The sequence below is a fragment of the Accipiter gentilis genome, chromosome 17 (genome assembly GCF_929443795.1).
Source record: "Accipiter gentilis chromosome 17, bAccGen1.1, whole genome shotgun sequence".
Lineage (NCBI taxonomy): Eukaryota > Metazoa > Chordata > Aves > Accipitriformes > Accipitridae > Astur > Astur gentilis.
In genome coordinates, this window is record NC_064896.1 from 23,459,366 (window position 1) to 23,480,857 (window position 21,492).

The following is a 21,492-nucleotide window of genomic DNA, read 5'->3' on the forward strand; positions in this document are numbered from 1 at the left end:
GTGCAGCTGCTGTGGGCCAATGCTGTATCTTGTGCTCTGGATAGGCAGCACTAACACACTGGGGCTTTCTGATTACAGCTAATAATCTGTAACATTGAAAGACATCCATACGTAACAAGGGAAAAGCAGATAAATAATGCTTTAGCTTCTCAAAAGCTGGTAGTCATCGAAGAGCAGTGACCCCTGGAACACTGTGAAATTAGTCCACTGCTTCCTGCAGCTTTCTTCCTCTACACAGCTCATTCTGGGGTAAAGAATTATTCTGCCAAAACCATTTATAACCTCTGTTCTTAAGTGTGTCTGTGATTTTTAGCATACGCTTGTATTGCTGTTGATTGTACCAGATGGTTGATGCCCAGTATTTCACTGTCTGCGATGTAAAGGTCAGATTGTATTGAAGGTGGGCTGGGGTTTTCTTGGCAGGGAGAGTGGTGTTGGGTTGGTTTTAGTTTGGGTTTGTTCTTTTTGGTGTGGGTTTGGTTTTGTGTTTTCAGAGAGAAGGAAAAGAAAGTTTGCAGACTTGCATGCTTATACTTCCTATTTTGCCCATGCTAGTCAGGGATTCAGCAAGGCTGAAAGCAGTTGTTGGCTTGCCCATTCCTCATTCCCGTTTGGAGTGAGGGCAGTGGACCTCAGTGGGTTGCAGCAGTCTTCTGCTCTGCTCCATTCTCATTTCCCATATAGAAAGAAATTGGATGTGGATTGCTGGCAACCTTTTGGAAAATCATGGCAGTGATAAGTACCTGCATTCTGTGGCATTGTGTTCATTAGGAACCAGAATGCTACTGTCATAGCATAATGGAGACATAATCTGCAAAGCTTTATTAAAGGCATTAAAATAAATGGTAGTGATTTTCTTTCTTGTTTTATCTTTATTTTTAAACAAAAAGAAGAATATAGTTTTTAAAACTGGTTTTCTAGTCTGTTTATTCTGTCATGGCAAAGCAGATTAATGAAGGGTTTGGAGGTGGGGTTGTTTCCTGGCATAACCCATCTGAGATTTCAAATACAGTGACATTTTCTTTTTGGTGCTAGAACACTGGAATCTTAAGTGCTAGCAGTTCTGATTACAAAAATCAGCCCATTCTTACTTTGAATCATGTTTTGTGTGTGTGTGTGTATATGTCTATATTTTCACTTATAATTTAGACTGTGATTATCTGCCTGAAATTTGTAATATTTTATTACATAAAAAAACCCACCCTCCAAAAACACCTAAAAAATGGCATTTATGACATGTTAAGATTGGATTTGTGGAAGTATACATCTGTGACTGAAGAAGGAAAGAAATATAGACTTCTCTAAATCACTTGTAAAATGAGAATTCAAGACTCGCATGCAGTAGGGTTTTGACTTGGAGATTGGTATTGTATATGTGCAAGATAAACATGAAGCCATGCTCTTAGCTGGTATTTATTTTATATCATAGGCATAATTTTGGTATACTTTTTTTCCCTTTAGAGGGATTTTTTTTTTTCCTGGCAGATTAGGTAGGGAGATGTACTCAAATGCAGATCCAGTAAACTGTAGAATATACTTTAAACATTGATTGTAGAGGTTCTGTGTTGTCATATGTGGGTTAGCATTGTTTTGAATTTTAATTCATGACACTAGTAAGCTTCATTAGAGTTCTCGATTAATCTATTTCTGTTCCACCTTCCTTGAAGTCCTGGGTTGTAAGAGGCCAGATCTGTTCTTACTGAAATTAACACTAAAATAACTATTATTTAGATAGCAAACTTTTAATGCATAAACATTTCACTCCATTAAAATCATTAGACATAATTTGAGGGGTTGTCTTGAAAGTCTTATCTGGAGGTTTTCCAATTATTCTCTTGTTCTAAATGTTGTTGAACTGTATGTTCACCTAAGTAAATGCACACCATATTCTTTTCATTTAAGACAGACTTATTTCAGCTGTAAATGTCTTTGCCTGAAGATGTCCATAGAAATCTTTTGTGGTATTTTTATTTACTTGTTCTTTTGAGAAGGAAAAAGGAGACATTACTTTCACTCCTTTCCCCCTCTTAGTAGATATAAGAGAAAATATGGTAAAAACAACTGTCCTCCAAATTTTTAAGCCTTCCTGCAAAGGTTATGATAACTTCTAACAAGACAATTTCTAACGCCACACTTCTTGGGATTTTTTTTTTTCTTCTTCATCTGATTGTGTGCTCTTTCCATTTGCTTTTGACTAGTTGTATGAATGTGTTGATAATTTTAGTGGATGTTGCCAGGATTTTTTTCCAAATTACTGAAGATCTTTAATCTTCATAAAGAATGTACCTCTTTCGCATTGACAGCTTAAGTTGGTGAGCTAACATAACGTAGTGTTTTCTCCAACTGGGGTTTTTTTTTCCTTAATGCTTGTTAGTATAAGACTTTCTGTTCAGTGGGTAGCCACTGTTGTACAAAAAATTCTAAATATAAGTCATTGTACAGAATAAGACATATTGCTACTAGGTACTAAAGTACTGAGAGCTTGACAATAGACATTTTAATTTGAAATTGAGTTGGAATTGAATTAGAATTGGATTTGCTTGCTGGAAGTTAAAATTCTAAAAATGATTAATTGGACATTCAGTTATTTACTTTTAAAACCTTAAGGTGACAAGTAAATATGAACAGTATCAGCTCTGCTTAGAAAAAATAAATTCTTTTCAAACAACGTTTTTACAGTATCATTTTAATCTTACTATGTCCTTATCTAAAATACTACTGGTGCTGACACAATCATTTTCATACATCTTGGGAGGTGGGGTGAAAAAAAGTAATCCACTTTATCAGTGCTTTAAAAATTCTTCTGTTGAGCACAAAATAGATGCAATGAAATAGCTCCTCTTCAATTATTTGAATTCACATTTAAAATGTTGAACTATTAGCAGATATTATGTTATGGAAATCCATTTCTCTTGTGCAGAATGTATATAACAAACGATTAAGAAAAAAAAAACATAAATCAGAAAAAATACATTAGCATGGGAAAATGTGAAGTAGTACAAGGGCAACATCTCAATCGGAAATAGGAAGGATGTAGTAATTTCTCTTTTCCTTTAAAGATTTAATAAATTATTCAAGAATCCAATTCCTTCTCCCTAAAGTCATCTCAGAAGTATGCTTGGCAAATGTTAGCAAGAGCTGACCTAAGAACTTAATGAACAAATAAAAAGGAAGATTTATACAGATCCCCTCACACCTTTGGTGCATTGATATTTTATTATTTATAATTTGTTCAAGATGTTGGGAAGAAAACAGTGTTTTGCACCAAGATGAAAAAAGTTAACCACGTGCTACACAGTGGTCATTATTCCTTATATAAAAATCCATATTTCACGTATAACATGATTGCATGGACTTCAACTTGTTAGCAGAAAAGAGCCATGCAGTTCATTCCTTGTGATTTGATTCTTATTTTTCACGTTATAAGTTGAGCAGGAACTTTTTTAAATCTCCCATTTACTATAAATATGTCACCTTGTGTTAGTGTTTCAGAAGTTTCTTTTCTAAATAATCGGAGGGAGTGGGTAGAAAAGTTAATGTTTCTTCCATATGAAATTTAAGTCTAGAGCATCTTAGTGGAAGAGAGCGTGTTAGGTCTGCTGGTAACAAATATGATGTATTGCTTTTGAACCTATGTTAGCACATATTTGAAAAAACTTTTTTTTTAGAAAATCCCTCTGCAAAAGTGAGATGCTACTCATGTAGAAAACAGTAAGATTTATGAGGAAAATATAAATTCTTCAGTGAAAGTTACAAAGTAAATAATTACATATCTTTTGTTGAACTGAAAAGTATCTAAGGATGTAAGCAGTATCTATGCATTATCCATATTTGGAAATTTCAAATTCATTAACGAACTACAAGTTACTGTTTAGTCACTATGTGTTTAAAATGGTGGTGATGCAGAAAAACACCCGTGCTTAAAGAAACTGCTGAATTCTGCATGTCATAGGCACTAATCATTGCAGAAACTTTAATGACACTGTAACTTTTTGCTGGCAGTCCTTTAAGAGAGAACCATGACATTGTTCAAATGCAAATGAATTGTTACTGAGTGTTTTCACATAAAAATTAAAATGCTTTAACTTTACTGATTATAAGCACTGTCCCCAAAAGGCTGAAGCAGCTAAATCATTTCTGTAGAATGAGAAAAGCTGTGAAAGCAGGGCCTTAACTTCTCATGGGTTTCTTTGGAATTAACTACATTCCACTAGCTGATCCTGAAGAAGGAAGTCAAACTAGTAATTGATGTGGAAAAAGAATCTAAAAAGAGTAAAAGGAGGGGATAGCAAAGGTGAAAGGGTAGGGGAAAAAAAAATAGGAAGGTAGGAACCTTTATTCCAGGTTTTGTTGAAAGTGTCTTACAAAAAGAAGTTTCGAAAAATATATTTCAAATGTGCTTACTTTATTGGATTAAGTGGTTTTGGTATTACCTTGTTGTAAGTTCCTTCTTTCTATCAGGAGTTTCAAAATATCAAAGAGTTTCAGCTGAAATCCAGTAATGCATAAATCTGTTTCTAATGAAGGTTTCTTCCTTGTAAAGGGTCTCCTATATATTAAGTAATATAAAGTCGTAGTGGGAGAGAAAAAGATCAAGATACTCTCTGGCCATTCATTCAACATCTGTTTCTATGGTCAAGTTATCAAGATAGTCAATTCTTGTGCTTAAAAATGCTGATTTTGAGAGAAAGCTAATTAAAGCTCATAAGCTTTGCCAAAGCACGTGTAGCACTTCACTACAGGAACAGACCTCTTTCTATCTTGTTTTTCCTTTAACCTTTGAAACCTTTAAAGACCTTCTGTAAAATGTCTTGCTCTGAGTGTCAGAGATGTATGTATGTTGCTAGCTGACTGTTAATCAGCAACCTTGTCCAACCAAGTAATATAGCTTAATCATCTGTATCTACAGTAGTACTACCATGGGTACCAGAAATAGCTCTCAGAAAATTCACCATTTGTCCTAAGCTAATGTTCCTTGCTCTTCTGTTTTGTTTAAACAGTGCCATATTAACATAGCTATGCGTGGCAGGTAATTGGATCTTACAAACAATTGTTTTGCAATGCATGCTAACACACTCTGCATGTAATGATTCAAGGAGTATTTTGCAAAGAACTTAGCAGAGTATCTGAATCTTAAATTTCTGATTGTGCTTATTTGATGTGTTTTTTTCTTCTACCACCACTTCAGAATTTTTAAAATAAAATTCATTACCCTCAAATATAACCTAAAATGAAACATTTGAACTATCTTTTCATTTCAAGTAAAAATAATTTAAAAATACTTACACAACATTAATTTATCCCACTGAGTGTATTTACATTCTACATTTAAATATTGTTTTTCCTTGCTGGTTTAATGTTTGATTCTTAAAATATGACTGAAAACACATTTTCAGAACATCTACTCTTGCTCACTTCCGTTATGAAGCCCTAACATGGGGTTTCCATAAGATGTCTTAACCATACTTTCAATTCTATATTAATAGGGAAGATGGTTTTTAAACAATTGTTTCATCAACATATACTCCTATTTTTAAGCATCCACCCATACATACTATTTATTCTGGCCTTAATTATAAATCAGAATTGTTGTTTTGTAGAGGAAATACTGGTTTTCCACTATCATTTTTGTTTACGGATATGTTCAAAATTTAGATTAAGCTTCTGTATGCTTCATGAAACCATAAATGTGCAACCTCATGAACAACTCAGCTATCTGTATCAAGGAAAGCACAAGCTATGAAAACAGCTAAGTTCATTTAAAAAAGTATTTGGGTCCCCATTCTTGGGTGTTGGTTAATAGAGAGCCATACAGTATTTGTAGAGTATGGACTGATGGGTGGAGAGCTCTGACTGGTATTTGCAAGTATTTCTGTGAATGGGAAAGTTCTTGGCATTGTTTCAGGCATCCCATTTCCGGAAGCCTTACTGTACATTACCATTGAGAGAATGGAATTGATTTACAGGAAAAAAAAGAAAAGGCGTCCATTACCTCCCCTTGTCACAAACATCCGAAAGTAAAGTCAATTTATTATTTTGCATGGCAGGAAAAATTGGGGTGTAGTTGTATGTGGTAAAAGACTTGATTAAGAGTAGGAGAAGCATGTGTCTTGTATATACAAAGATTTGTCTTATATTGAGCAGCATTTTCACACTGTCTATATGACTAAGTATTTTTCTCATGCTGTGTAAAATAGTACACCTGACCACTGGGACTCACAAGGATGCAGCCTTGATTTTAGCCTTTTTCAGTTCACAGCTGTTGTTTGCAAAACTGTTGTGAAACTGGCCATCACAGTGACGCCTTTGGGTCACATGAATATTAAATAATTGAAATGCATTCACTAGAACTCATTTGCAATTTGGAATTCCATGAGTCAGTTGTTAAAAGAATGAAAATGTATGATTAGTATTGTAATTGGATCAATCATTGGTAGCCCAGAAATGTTTATTGAAATGAATACATTAATATTTGATTTCACTTTAGCAGAACAACCTGGTAGACTTTAATTTAGCACAGTTTCCAGAAATAATCCCCTTATGCATATATTAACATGAGTTCCAGAAGAAAAGAAGTCTTGGCCATTATTTTGTCCCAAATGTCAATTTAGAACTAACCCAATTCAGAAGAGTATTTGTCATGAACTCTACTCACTTTTGCTGTGACTCATGTTTCACAAATACTGCATTCTGCTTTTCCTACTAACTCAGAGGGCTGTAAATATCTAATTTTGTTATGTTTCTCTACTGATAAATCAGTTCTTCTGAGTAGTCTTTTGGGACAGATAACACAACAAACTAATGACCAAAACCATCTCATACCATTTGATATGGGGTGGTTGGTGAGTGGAAGATAACTTTTATTTTTAATTTCTGAGTGAATCTCTTAAGAAAAATAATATCTAAAAGAATTCTGACAATTATATTTTATAACCATCAGCCTGAAATTAAGGATCAGCAAATATGTGATCTATTCTCTAAAATATATTTGGAATAATGCTTATTTTTTCGAGAGAAGTGTTTGTAGCTGAAAGCACTAGCTAAAGAAATACAACTTCAGAATTTTTCTTTTAAGCTACCCCATCAGGTTAACCGCAGATGGTTCTGTAAAGTATATAGTGATTCATTTTTGTTTATGAAATAAAAAGTAAACTTAATATCAGTGAATCATGATGATCATTCTGATGCAAAAGATTGAACTGGCCATAAAATGTGAAGCAAATACAAACCATAAACATTATAATTCCCTTGCCTTGCTGTGGAGCAGTTCTGGAGACTTTCTTAAGAGCTGGAACGTGTTTCTTTGTCTTTCAGTAGAAAATTAATGACAACACTTAATGATTAGCATTAGACATACATTCAGGAACTATTTAGATTTGTTAAGAAAATATGAAGAGCCATACTTGGTCCACCACTGTGTCACCTTCAGTACCCTGGAGGTGTGTTACTGGCAACTACTAAATACAAAGACAGACAGCGGTAACAGGACAAATCTGAAGTGAGCTGACTTGCAGTTTTCAGTTCCAACGCAATGGGAAATCCCATTGAACCACTCCCCTTGAACCAATCACATTGGAATAATTGCCGGTAGATAGCTTCTAAGTTTGTCAAATCTGTATTTTGTAACCCATTTATACTTATGGGATTTGCCACAGCATACTGCAGTGAGTTCAACAGTATAACTCTTCTGTGGGAGGTAAAGAGTGCTCTTAGTGTTAAAATTAGTATGGGATACGAATGGGGTCTCTACTGTTTGTTGCTACAGGAAATAAAATAATGCCTCATTAACATCATCTGTGATATTTTATTAATGTATTATGTATTACCTCAGTTGTTCCTAGCTAGGAATGTACTGTTGTCTCAATTTTCTGTGTTTACTCATTGGAATATTTAGGCAATAAAATAAAGCATGTCCTAAAACATGTAACATATACATGCATCCCACCTACAGGCACTCAACAATATCATGTTAAAATTGAGTATCCTGGGAGAAAGCATTGCCTAAAATTGTCATACAAATACTTTGGTTTTAGTAGGCCTGATCTGTTATGAAAGGGATGTCTCTTCTGTGTTGCTTTAATACTGGAAGTTTGCATTTGCCGCTTAAATGTTTTAAGTCCCTTGTTCTGGAGCTTTTTATTTTTTCCCTTCTTGAATAAGATTTAGGGGAACTAGTTCTCCCTAGTTTTAGCTGTCCTGTTGCCATAGAAGCCGTGTAGTAACACATGACCACATTTTCTAAAATTGTTTGCTGAAATATTCAGTGCTTGTTTAGACAATTATGCTAAAACTGCATGAATTTACTATTTAGGAAAGAAAAGGTATGGTGTTTCAGTTTGAGTCGTATTACTTCTATGTCAGCTTGTGGAACTAAATTTTCTTTTTCAATAAGAATTTATATATATATATCTTAAAGTATGCCTCTGAATATTGATGTTTTAAATAATAATACGGAGTAGCCTTTGCAGTATTTGAAAATCAGTTCTCGCAAAAAAACAAATATGTAGTGGGGCTTTTTTAAGGAGAAACACTTTTGATATCATGACTATTTGAAGTCAGCGTAAATCTATAGGAGTAGTGTTTTTGTAGCAGCTATTGTTGTCGGACCCCATTTTAATTAAACTTCTCAATGGCAGCTATTAAAAGCACCTGCAAAAAATTAGCAACTGGCTTCAGTATCTTCCTTCCTTATTAAGACAGGAATAAAACCACTATCATTTCTTTATTTTGTGAGTTTAAATGTTTTTCTTGCTGTATTTATGTTTACTTTAGATGATGACTGGTGCTACATAGTGTGTAACAGCAAGCTAACATGGAACTGGGGTGTTGGGGTTGGTTTTTTGTCACATCCTATTTGGCTTATGTTACTTAGTGAAGCCAAATTAAATACGATGTTGCTGGCGATGGTTTTGTTTACTTTCTTGTTTACTGTGTTAGGAGCAACTTAATGCTTTCGCAAAAAGCTATGAGAAGGGATGCTTCTTGAATATTTTATATGCTTTCCAATACTTAACTGGCAAGAAAAGCTAGTTTTGTTTTAACTTTGTTTTACAGTGAGTTTCATTCCAGAAATAAATAGGCTTTAAAAATAGGTCTGGGTTTTTACTAACAGCTTATATTTGCCCTATATAGAATTGCTGCAGCTGTCTTTTTAGTAATGTACTTGTATTACAGTATGAAATACTGTTCATTGTGATGAAATTCAACAAATTATTAATGTTGGCAATACTTTTGTGTTCTTTACCTATTTAGTTCATGGTTTAAATGCTTGCATTTACAGTTAATTTAAAAACGCTTCCAGTATTTAGTCCTGGAGAAGCTTCTAAAACTTGGCACGCTCACCAAAATGTTTCTCCATCAGACTTCCTTTCTAGTAACTTTAGGACATTAGCAAAACCTCAGTGTCTTACAGTAAGCAAACTTTCTGAAACTGGAAACTTCCTGTCCTGACGTAACAAAAGACAAATAGAATTCTAGCCATTATTTTCCCCAAAACACACATTCTCAGAAGCATGTATGCAGGAGGAAAACCTAATAAATTAGTATTTTTTAAATGTGTCCTGAAATGTTTAACAGATAGTTATTTCAAACACTAGATTGGAATCTTTAGATAAAGCTTATTCTTTTATTTGAGAATATAAGCTGTCAAAAAAATCTTTAAAAGAAAGTTTTGGCCTCAATTTTTGGATGTGATTACTAGAATTATATTTTTTTTAAAGAAAAAAGACAGAAGAATAATATTGTACTCATGAAACCAAAATTAAAGAGCAAGCACACTAATGAAGCATAGCATTGTTGATAGTGTCATAGAGTACATATTGAAAATGGTTCATAAATAAGTTTCTTGCTTCTTATGAACAAAATCCTACTAAGTCTGGGAGAAAAATGCCTTCAAAGTAGGCCTATATTATTTCTGGTGGAGGTGAAAATTTGGGGGGAACACATGGGCCCTGTTTTACTACCCTTTCTGTTTCACTGCTGAGAATATTCTGAATTAGCTTAGTGTTTAGATTACAAGCATGCTACTGTGTCTCAACAACCTGCTGCACTTTAAGTTGGTGAATGCTGACCATAAATTAGACTAAGATTAGGTATGAGAAAATAAGGTATTTTGCATTTTAATTAAAAAAAACACACCAAAAAAACCCCAACCACCTTTACATACATATATATATATAATGAAGTGAACTGTACACAGGCACACACACGCAAATTCACAATTCAGTTATTTCACATCAAGTAGGCCTCTTGGGCCTGAATGTTCCATATTTGTATTTCTTCAAAGCTGAAAACAGCATAATATAATTGTAATTGTTCCTGTAATTGTCCATGCATGTCTTCCCATAAGCAGTTTAGCTTAAATTAACCTGCTCTTATTGTTTATGCATTGTTGGATAAGATGTTGCATATTTGTTGAACCATAGTAGTTTAAACATTGCTCTTTCTGAAACTGAGGCCTATGAGTGAGGAATAAATGTTTGCTGTGGTTTTTCAATGGTTTCATTATGGAATTAAGTTCTGGCAACATAGAATAGATTTGTAGCCTATATATTAGCATCTAATTTACATGCTATTTGTACACGCTTTGATACTACCCATTCCATCCTCCCAGAACAGGTCTAGGTCCCATGGTAATCTGTAAATCCTTTCCTGTCTCCTCACAGGTCTACTTTGTACCTTCTAATTGGGCATCATCTTGTGTAGCTGGGCCTGAGGAATCCGTCATATAGTATCTCTAGTTCCAAAGTGTGTACAAAAAAAACTGGTGCTGAGATCATCCTTTATCCTTTGACGGCTTTCCTTCAATGAGGCTCTTATTTGGGCCTTTTCCCCGTGACATCTGATTTCCGAGTGTACTTGGGGAACTGGCATTCTTAAAGCTTCTTGCCTATGGTAAACTGGGTTGCAACTGAGCAATGAGGTTCAAATTAAAAAGGGGGCTGAGAAGCGGCAAACAGTCAGAGGAAAGACTACAATCATTTAAGCTTTATTTTTTTGGTACGAAATCAAACTGGGGAGGGGGAATAATGCAATATGTGTTTTTAATCAGTTTTTCTCCTCTTCAGAGAATATTTATGGAACAGCTAAAATGTCGTAAATGTTAACACGTGAGAGAGAACTAAAGAAGCATTCAGACTGAGGAGTTCAAACTAACTTTCTTACTCTGAGGCAAAAATGGAATGCAATTTTAGAAGAAATAAATATTTATCAACACTCTTATATGAATACCATAGTTAATTCTTGAGTAACATGCAGCAAGACAGCAGGAGCTCTTTTTACAGTTTAGTTACGGGAGTGGAGTAAGCAATGCAGAAAAGGGAAGTATGATGTGGCTACCAGCTGAAATGGGGCCAATCCATAGACATTTTAAGGACAGTAGTCTTTATTTCTTAAATTTGCACTGAAAGTTAAATATAGAAGCACTTGGGGTTTTGACAGCTCTCTCCTACTCTTGATTTGTTAAAAAACAAAAACTTAAGCTGTTGTTATTAACTACTTAAGTCACCACTAGCCTAGCCACTTGAACAGTGCTCTGCATCTTAAAATGGTTCTCCTTTACTGAAAACTTAAATAAAAGAAAGGCCTTTTCTCTCTTACTTTAGAAATTGCCTTTATTACCACCTGCTTGAAAATAAAAATATTATGACACTTCAAGAAAAATAGTATAAATCAGGATGAATGGGAATGGCCAATTACTGCTGCAATGCTTGCTTTGTTATTTTTAAGGGTGGGGGTTTTAGTAAAGAGCTTTTTTCCAGAGTTGATATATTGCGATGACAGGATCCAAGTAACTTCTTTCTTTCCCCTTTCCGAAAATACTACTTTCTCATTGGCAATGTCAAAGAATTTTGTCCCTCCAAGTGATTCTATAGCCTTCCTTTAACGACAGTCTCTCTCATTCTACTGTATGGTACTTGCTAGGGAAATTGTTGCCGTGATCAGGAGGCAGCTGTAGATTACTGTGATAGTACCATCTTAAATTAAATTTAGAGTTGTGTCATGATAATGCGATCATTTTCAATATTCTTACTCTTTCCATTCCCTGTTGTCATGTGTCATAATTTACTTGTGATTACTTGTAATATCTCTGGGATTAACTGTATCAGCCTATGCATATTTATAATACTTCGAGTGCCACAGAACAAATGCTACCATCTGGACAATGCTGCAATAGAAATAATTTCAGTTATGTGACCAAATTAATATGTAAATTAAATAAATAGTATTTGTAATAATTTCTGCTAATAAACATATTTCAGCAGGGGAGAGGAGGGAAAAAGCAAGCTTTAAGTAGTAAGTACAGGTAAATATGCTAACCGTTGTTGTCTGCGTTGCACAGGTACTACTTTTGGTACACCATCACAAGAAATGAATAAAAATGCCCAACAAATAGTAGAATATGCAGTACCACCACAGAAAAGAATTAGGCGGAAGCTAATGGACTCTCCAGTCACAGCTCAAAGCCCTGCTGCATCCAAGCAGTCCAGTCTCCATCATCTGGAAGATTCTCTTACCAAGGAGGTCCGCCCTATCATGTATACACCAGAGTTTTGCAGAAAGCCAGTACAAAGCAGCTGTACACAGACCGTGGTAAAGAAAGCTTTACACCTTGCAGGCCTTCAGGAAGTCGATGCATGTAGTATAGATATGCCAGTGAAAAAGGCGAGTATTATGGACTCTACATGTGACATAATCCCAGAGTGTGATGAAGCTGACATGAACTCGACAGTAATTCTCTATGAAGGGACAGGTGAAACAACAGAACCATCTACTGACTCATCCATGAAGGAGTCACAGCCATGCAATGGTAGCATTCTGCAAAGGTATTATCTATTTCTATGGGTGAGGAATATTATCCGAACAATTTAATCCTGTTTATCTTCACAACTGGGTTTTTACATTTGTCAATTTTATTTGTAGACCTATCAATTTGAAAATCAAACCCTCAATTTTAATCAGTATTAGATTCAATTCTGCCATTATTTGAAATCAATGGTATGTTCAACAGATGAAGTTGAAAGCTTACCGGTTTACAAGATACGTACTGAAAAGAAAATACAGCACTTTTGAAATTGTTTGTGATGCCTCAGGCAAGTTACTTTCTCTAAGCCTTACTCTTCCTATCTGTAAAATGGATACCTTAACCTCTTTGACATTGAGAGATGTCATTGTTAAAGCTGCCACATGTGTGTGCAGTCCTGTGAAGCTGCTTCAAGTAATATTATTGAAACAAATTGCTGGTATTGTTTTTCTATTTAACATATACTTGTTTACAGTTAAGAACAGTTTCACTTGGCTTCTACGCAGAATAGATTTTTACAAAAATATAATTCTTTTATTTCAGACTTGGTCTCTCTTCCTTAAAAAACAAAAATCCTACTTCAGTACTTGAGAAGCCCTCATATATGGCAATGACTTCTGCCGCTGAGAGAAAAAGAAAGGCATTAAGGTAAGATTCAACTAACTTTTATACAAATGAGTTTGTATTCATTTCTTAGGTTCTCACTTCAGTTTTGGTGTTATATTTCAAATCTTAAAACCTCTTATACAAGTCATCTGGACCTACGTATGAGATGTTCTGTCTCAAATATGTTGGACAACTTAATTTTTTTTTTTCTCCTGGCAAGTTGAGTTGAATCTTATTTTACTCTTAGTTTAGGAACTTCTGTTATTTTAACAAGTACAAAATAATATCGTGTCTTCCATACCTGCTATCTATTCAAAATAGAAAGATGACACAATTCTGAAAAGACAAATTCCATCATCAATTAAAAAATCTAATGCTTTTGAAAATGTTATGCCTTTGCTGGAACACATTAGAAACTACCAAAATGAAAAGTGGAGAAAATGTTTAACAATACTTATATGAACAGTCCCTTTGTTTTTCTGATAATTCATTTCCAGTCTCAGCTATGACTTCATTCTTGTCCTCTGCTCTGGCAAGAGCTCCCATTTTGTCATCTTTGTTTTATGACCCTGAAAGAGGCTTGTTAGTAGGAGCAGCAGAAAAGCTGAAACTGAATAGATACCAAGTGGAATTGTACTTTTTTGTTTGTTTTTGTTAATGTATTTAAGGATTAGCTATCAGGTCAGTACTGATGAAACAGCTTTTTTTTCTTTTTCCTCAAAAAATTGATATAACCTTTTTTAAATCATATTATGAGTCACCTGTTGCTAGACAGTGAGTGGAGCTGCCCCATCATAGGTCTTCTAAAGAATGTTTCAAGGCTGTTGGAACAAGTTCTATAGATAGATCACAGGACATGAAACTTAAGGACTTTTTTGGTTTATTAGCATCTTTGAGATGGAAAGTTTTCCTAGAAGATCACAGATTTACCTGATTCAATTTCATGTTCCTGTTCTAATTGTTATTAATTATCATTCTACACTGCTTTGCCAGGATTGCTCTAGGATAAAGAATAAACTGTATTGCTTTAAGATGAAAGAAGAGGCACATCTCACGTTTTCAATTTTTCAAATACTTGATTATGAATTTAGCAAAATAAATCACCTGCTCTCTGAAAAGGAGCTGGGTTTCTAGATTCTCTTTAGGGAGAGGTATGGGAACTTTTGAAGCCTGATTTATCTTAAGGTAAATGTTCTAAGACAGACTTTAGGCATACTTTTTTTGTAATAACTGTGTAATGATTTCCGAACTTATATATGCTTATCTCTTCCCAAAAGACTAGCGCTTTTATCTCATTCTTTCTATGTCTCAAACAGGTATTTCTGAGTTTCCAAGTTAGAATAACACTACAGGAAAATCCCACAACTTTTTTTTATACCTTTTTTAGGGATTATTTCTTCTGCCTCAGACTGTAAACTGTCTGTAAACCAAAATTCTTTATGGCTTTGTCTAGCAGTTGGTGATGAAGAGAAGGAAGTAAAGCTTCTTAGTTGTGAAGGAAGAAGAGAATATGCTCTTCCTTTCTCTACTTTTTCTCCCTTTTTTCTTCCATGCTTTCCCTGTTTGAAGTAGTTCATTCCAGTCATTCATCTCCTAGTAACTTTAGAAAAAAAATATAAATTTCACATATATTCCGTACCTTAGAAATATAATTTGAAACAGTCATATTGCTAGGACACAAGATAAGAGACAAGTCAGTCATAGTACAGAGGCTGCTTTTACTAAATAGCTTTATATTCTTATTGGCGTAACTTCTCTACCGAGAAGCATGCATGAATAGATCTTACCACTGGCACAAGGCATGTCTTAGTCTTTACTGCTTGCTATATATTTTCATTTAGGCAGAAAATTATTTTTAAGAAAACTAATGTAAGTTAGGGGACTATGAAGTGGGAATAATACAATATAATTAGAGGAACAGGAAAAGCATAGAAACTTGGGACATAAATAGAATTACCTTGTTTATGAGGTTGTCTTAGAGAGTGGAACCAGGGAAGTTAGCAAGGCAAGTGTAAAAGGGCAAGATCAGATAGGTTCATAATTTTCACTGTAGATCTTAAGTCCATCACATAAAAGGCTATAAAATAGAGGTTTTGTTTTAATGAATTTGAAGCTGTAACAGCTTTCTTGCAGCTTAGCTGAAAAGTATTGTCTGCTATGAAGCCGCCCCCTCCAACTGTGTTGGAGGTTGTAGAAAAATTATTGTAGCAATAAAAAACGCAATTTGTTCAATAAACACAGCTTGGTCATTTCAAGGATTTCGTACATGCGTTAAGATTGTTTCTTTTGTGTGCAATGACCGTCAAACTGGCTTCTGTGGTTTCCAAAAAAACCTGTGGCTTATCAGTCTCCATTTTAACATAAGTGGCAAAATTAGTTCTTGTTTTCACAATTGAAACATTCTTGTAAGTTTTTAAAAAAGAAAAAGGGGAATAATATCCATATATATACATCATAAACAAACTAGTTTATTCTTTGCATTCAGTTACAAACTACCAATACCGGATAATATCGTTTAATGTATTTCTACATTGCGAGGCCTAAACTATTGTAATACAGCTTAATCACTTTACTGAAAACAAACTCTTTTCTGGCTATTTTTCCAGTTCTGCTTCAAACACTGGGTTAGGCCAAGACCCTGTTTCTGCAAAACGCAATCGACAAGAGGTCTTGTTAAGCCATAGAGCTTTGCGAGTACCCAAAATGGCAGGTAAGTGTCAAAACTTGAACGTATGACGCTGCATTGGTAACTGTGTTTGTACAGGAGGTCCAAAGTTAAGGTTGATACTCAAGGTTTTGTCAATTTAACACATGTATTGGTGTGACCAGTACACTAAGCCATTGATCTGAATAGTATATCCACTCATTAAAAAAAAATTACCTGAATGTCTAACCAGTTACCTAGATGGTATTTAATCAAAACTCAGTATTACTACAAGCTTGTTGGGAAAACCTTTTCCCAAGGGTTAAAGTCTTCCACCAAAAATCGTTTGTGTACTTGTTGAGAAATTTGGTGAACTTTATTACCAATTTTATCCTTGCCAAGCATGGTTTATCAAGAAATAAAATCCTCTAATTATTTCCATACCTGTTTTTTAACCGCTTCCTTTGTTTTATAACACCACACTGATTTGTTATTACAGATGTGGATTTTTTCAGAGATCTGTTAAACTTCGGGGCTATTTTGGGCCAAAACAATAGCTGAGAAAAAATTATTTGAAAGCAATATTTAGGAGTTATTTTGCATCTAACAAATTGCTGATAATAATAATAATACTATCAGGTGGTATTCTGTGAAAGTCTGTTACAATAACATGGCTTCTCTCTGAGAGGAAGAGAACTGTAGCAAAATCAGTTACAAACAATTTTTTCAGTAAATGTGCACAAAGGTCTTCTGTTCACAACTTTCCAAAAACCTCTGCCTCTCCTGGTGAGTGGCAATAAGTTGCTTGGCACCTGCAGTAGCTTTTAATGCACTAAATCCTCACAATTTTCCTTTTTATCTCTACCCACTTGTCTCCTTTTCCTCTCTGTCTTCAAAAATACACTTAATGATCTTTCTTAGTGCAACTTCTTGAGCAGTTCAGAGGAGATCAAAGATTGCTTAAAGTTTTAGTCTGCTGTTCTTATGAAGTAGACTAATCGTGTAGCTTTTCCCAGTGGCATAGGCAATTTGCCAGTTTTACAGCACATGTGTTTTTATGTAAGAACTGATGTGAGGGAGCAAGTACATATTAAGATGTATTTTCCATTCATGAGAAATGTTGAAGTTTTATCATAATAAACTTTCTGAAAAGTGTAAATCTGAGGCCAAACCTTGTCTAAGCAATAGTTACTTATTTGGCAAAGTGCATACACAGTTACGTTGATATCAATTTCTACTACTGAAGACTGGGTTATGAAGTTACCAAGTCAATTACTACTCTGGTATTATTAAGAAACTCTGTAATGAAGCACCACATTCTGAGATAGAGAATAGACTTTTGATTCTTCAAAGTTTAACTGAATGTAAAATACATTTTATTTTCAAAAGCATGCACTACAGGAGAAGAATGAAACATGACCAAATCACTAAGAGGAAGAGCTGTGTTTGGATTAGATAGACAAAACTTTCTCTAATGACATAGTGGTCATTTTTCAATACTGGTCTATAATAATAAGGATTAATAAAATTTTCATGTATTTCTACATTTTTATATAGACCACTATGCCTTTTTAGTAGCATCTCACGTTAGTTGAGGGTCTAATCACTGGACTTTGTAGGCAATTAGCACACTGGTTTACTGAGCTGAGAGTAATTAAATTTTTGTATGTTAAAATTAGGCTTTCAATAAGGACAAGAAATATGTGTAAAAATTCTTAGGCATGCTCTGAAAAGGATATCCAGATAGGCCAAATTCTGATCATGTTTATTGAATGAGTGTCTGCTATGTGTAATAACATTTCTTTCTTCACTAGGAATTAAAACAACGAGCTGGAAGCAAGAACAGGATGTGCCAAGAAACCTAGTTAGAAGCCTTTCTGAAGGAAATGTAGCACTGGGTGTTAAATCAAGGACATCAAAAAATCTTTTACTTCATGTTTGTAAGAAAAAAACCAGGATTTAGATCTGATTTCATCCATATCTCAAGGAGGATTGATGGATAGCAGATGAGAACAGGATGACTTTCGTTTTCCTCTTATGAATTGTTCTGTGTGAAAGATGTCTCTCTCAGTAATGATTTTTTGAAGAAAGAACCACTTTTTGGAAATAAGAGGATTTTGTTCAATTCTAAAATAAAATAAGTTCTTTTTTTTTGTCTCCTGTTAAACCTTACAAATGTCTTGTATATCAACAAATGAATAAGAAATTTCATTTGGACTTGGGAATGGAGAGGTGCATAGTATACCTTTTGCCGTAACCTTTGTGAGCATTTCCATATGTTTGACTAACAGATTAACACTTCAGACAGTGCAAGTCTTTAAGGGGATTAGCAGTGCTGTAATTTTTAGATGCTACTTTAAATTGCTTAACTACAGTCAGTCTTAATTTTCTAATGAGAATTTTGTGATACAAAAGTTACGAAAATTGTTTTGACCTATTAAATTATTTTCACTGAAACTTCCTAATGTTAAAATTGTTTTTCATTTGGAAGCAAGTCAAACAGATGTTAATATTAAAATGGGTTCATGCTTAGCATTAGGATGCCAGTTTATTCTTAGATATGCTATCATGGATAGATACTACCAATGTAGTACCAGGAGACAGGAAAATATTTGCCAAGTGTTTTTAATGAAGTATATCTGAATTCCTTTAGCCTTTCTATTTTTAGTCTGTTACTTGGTTGTAAATGTTCCTGTTTTGTTTTTCAGTTTTTTAATTCAGTTGTAAATAGGATAATTATGCTAATTACTTTGAATAAATGTTTAGTTTTAATAAGAGCAATATATTATGAATTGAACTTCTAGAAAAAATGTACTTTTTTTGCCTCTCCTATTATGAAAAATGTCAATCATTTTTGACAAGTATTGTCATAAGTACACTTAGTGTTGTATCTTCTGATAAATTATTAATATTCAGAGACAAAGTAGTTATATATAGTTGTACTGTAGCCTTGACAGCCTGTCCACTCTTAGGAACATTGTTCTCGTGCGTTTGGTCTGTGCTAATATAAGTATATACGTTAATTTCCCCAAACTAAGGTGAACTAGTGGAAGAAGTCCAGTGCAACCCAATCAGTTAAGCAACACAAAGTATGCTACAGAAGAATGTTCTGGCTTTCAGCAATAGTAATGGACTCAAAAGAACTTCGCAGGTTGTTATTATTTTTCTATCACAAGTTTTCCTGTGGTAGCAGAGAACTGGATTCCATGATCTAATAGCTTTTATCAAGTTTATTCCTGAAATTGTTTCAGTATTCCAAATGTTTATAGTCTTATATGTTTATTTTTGTTCTCTGACAACAATGTTGTCAATGAGGCTATAGAGACTGAACCATAATGTACTTATTACATCTTCATACCCATTTTGCAAAACACGGTTTTCATGACTAATTCCCCACAAGTAGCAAGTATTTCAGTCATTCCTTTTGAGTAACTACAGAGATATTTAGACAAACTAATGTAAACGTTCTTCCCAGTTATATCTCCCCCTAGCTACTGAATGTTGGCATGTTTATTCTTGACACATTGGAGGGGCATTTTTCAGAAGGCTTCTGAAGAAGGAAATGGTAACTGCTTGTACAAGCTTTCAGGACCACTTGTGGGAGGAGCAGACAACATCGCAGAGGCTGACTTCATCTGGCAAGTTCAAAGAGGAAGGAGTGATTCCTTGAAAAATAGGCATTGCTAGTTAAAAATAATGAGTTGAGAAAAGTTGAATCCTCCTATTTGTATTCTGAAGGGAGTATAGGTGATACAGTTGTGGCGAGCATGGGGTCATGCTGACAGCGTAAAAAGGACTGAGAAAATATTAGCTGTGGAAAAGGCTTTTATGAACAAAGTTCTAAATATCAGAAAAGCCTAAAAACTAGAATCTGGGACTCGACCACATCTCAGCAAGAAGATGCAAGTAATTTCAATAGAATGAAGGGGGGGAATCATTTTAATATTTCTCTATCATGATGAACAGCAAGACTTTGGAATTAATTTTAACTTAGTATGATTTTTGCACCTGGTACAGCTAAAATTTTAGTGACCAATAGATTTTTGGTTTATGGGATTTCTTTCAAATTCTCGATATTTAATACAAAATGTGCACAGGGAGCTTCTTTTGTTCATACTGTTTCACATCTGCAAGAGGCATATTAGGCTTTGCTTATAAATATAGTTGTAATATGCATTGCTCTTGTGGCATGCAAGACTTGCACATAAATGTTCCTAGCAATTTTGAAAGTTTTTTAGACGAGCTTGTGCATGCAACATTTTGATACTCAGTCAAAACATAGAACTGATGAGATCTCGTATTTTCTTAATGTGTTTTGCATACCCCTGAGTGGAATTGATTTAATTGACTTGCAACACTTCCAGGGACTTAAAAAAAAATAAAAGTATGTTGAGAAAATTAGCACACTGAGATGAGAAGTGACTCCCATTCCTATCTGCTAACCAGATGTTGATTGAGAGTTTGTTAGCTAGGTATCTATTTACCATTTATAACTAGCATAAATGAAATGTTTCCAGAAATTATAACAGATTGAAGCAGGACTTTCATATTTCAGATTGCTGTTGATTAATATTCTGCTTTATTAATTATATATTTTTTTGTTGCATACTATGAACACATCTAGACTTCGTAAGTAGAAGGTGCTTCAGATCACATTCCACACACAGTCCTGGTACAGAACTTTTCAGTGCCTAATAAGTTTTTTGCCAGATTGCCAATTTCTTCTTGGGTAGTAAGCAAAGAGTTATTTGGGAAGCAGAGGAGATACAACTCATCTAATTTTCTTGCCAATCTACATTGCCTGTTACCTGTTGGCCCGCCTTTACAAACTAATTTAAGTAATAGCATTTATCTGAAGTATACATTTAATTGATTTCACTCTGGTATACCGTGCAGTGTTAAATCACACCAGATGGGGTGTAACGGAATATTGTACAACATAACATGACTCAGGCTGAATCAAGAATTCAAATGATTTGGGTCAATTTAATCGTGTTTAGTGTGAAGAAAAAAAAAAAATAGCAGTAGCTTTAAAATAAATTCAGTTGAAGAAAATGTTGTGCTCCTTAACTATTCTGGAGTCTGACATCTTAGATACCTAATTCTTCCTAGGTACCAAGCAAATCATACTTGCTGTGCGAGACACATGGCAACTTTTGTATGTTTGGACATATACATGGCAATAGCAGTACTAATCTTCGCTCATCTTGCTTTCTTATTTAATCGAGATACCTAGTTTATTTAAAATAAATATTAGCCTGGCTCAAAAGTTTAGGTCTAATAGTCATGGCTTTGTCTAATTAATAGAACATTCATGAGTTCAGTGCTGCATATCAGCATTGTGGAAAGCAGTCCCTCATACACAAATGTCTTATTTTAATGTTTCAGAAAGTTCATATGCTCAGTGATTGGAGTATAAAACTCTCAGAAAAATCTGTAG

The 21,492-nt window shown here is 34.4% G+C and overlaps 1 protein-coding gene across 1 annotated transcript in view; it reads left to right on the top strand.

The window, feature by feature from the left end:
• KIF18A (kinesin family member 18A) overlaps positions 1–18,694 on the top strand; it is a 44,509-nt gene extending 25,815 nt beyond the window's left edge. Inside the window, exons 14-17 of the mRNA XM_049821402.1 lie at positions 12,341–12,824; positions 13,346–13,450; positions 16,015–16,118; positions 17,867–18,694. Coding sequence (XP_049677359.1) covers positions 12,341–12,824; positions 13,346–13,450; positions 16,015–16,118; positions 17,867–18,015 — 842 coding nt within the window. The 3' untranslated portion in view covers positions 18,016–18,694. The remainder of the gene's footprint in view (positions 1–12,340; positions 12,825–13,345; positions 13,451–16,014; positions 16,119–17,866) is intronic.
• Positions 18,695–21,492: the final 2,798 nt, after the last annotated feature.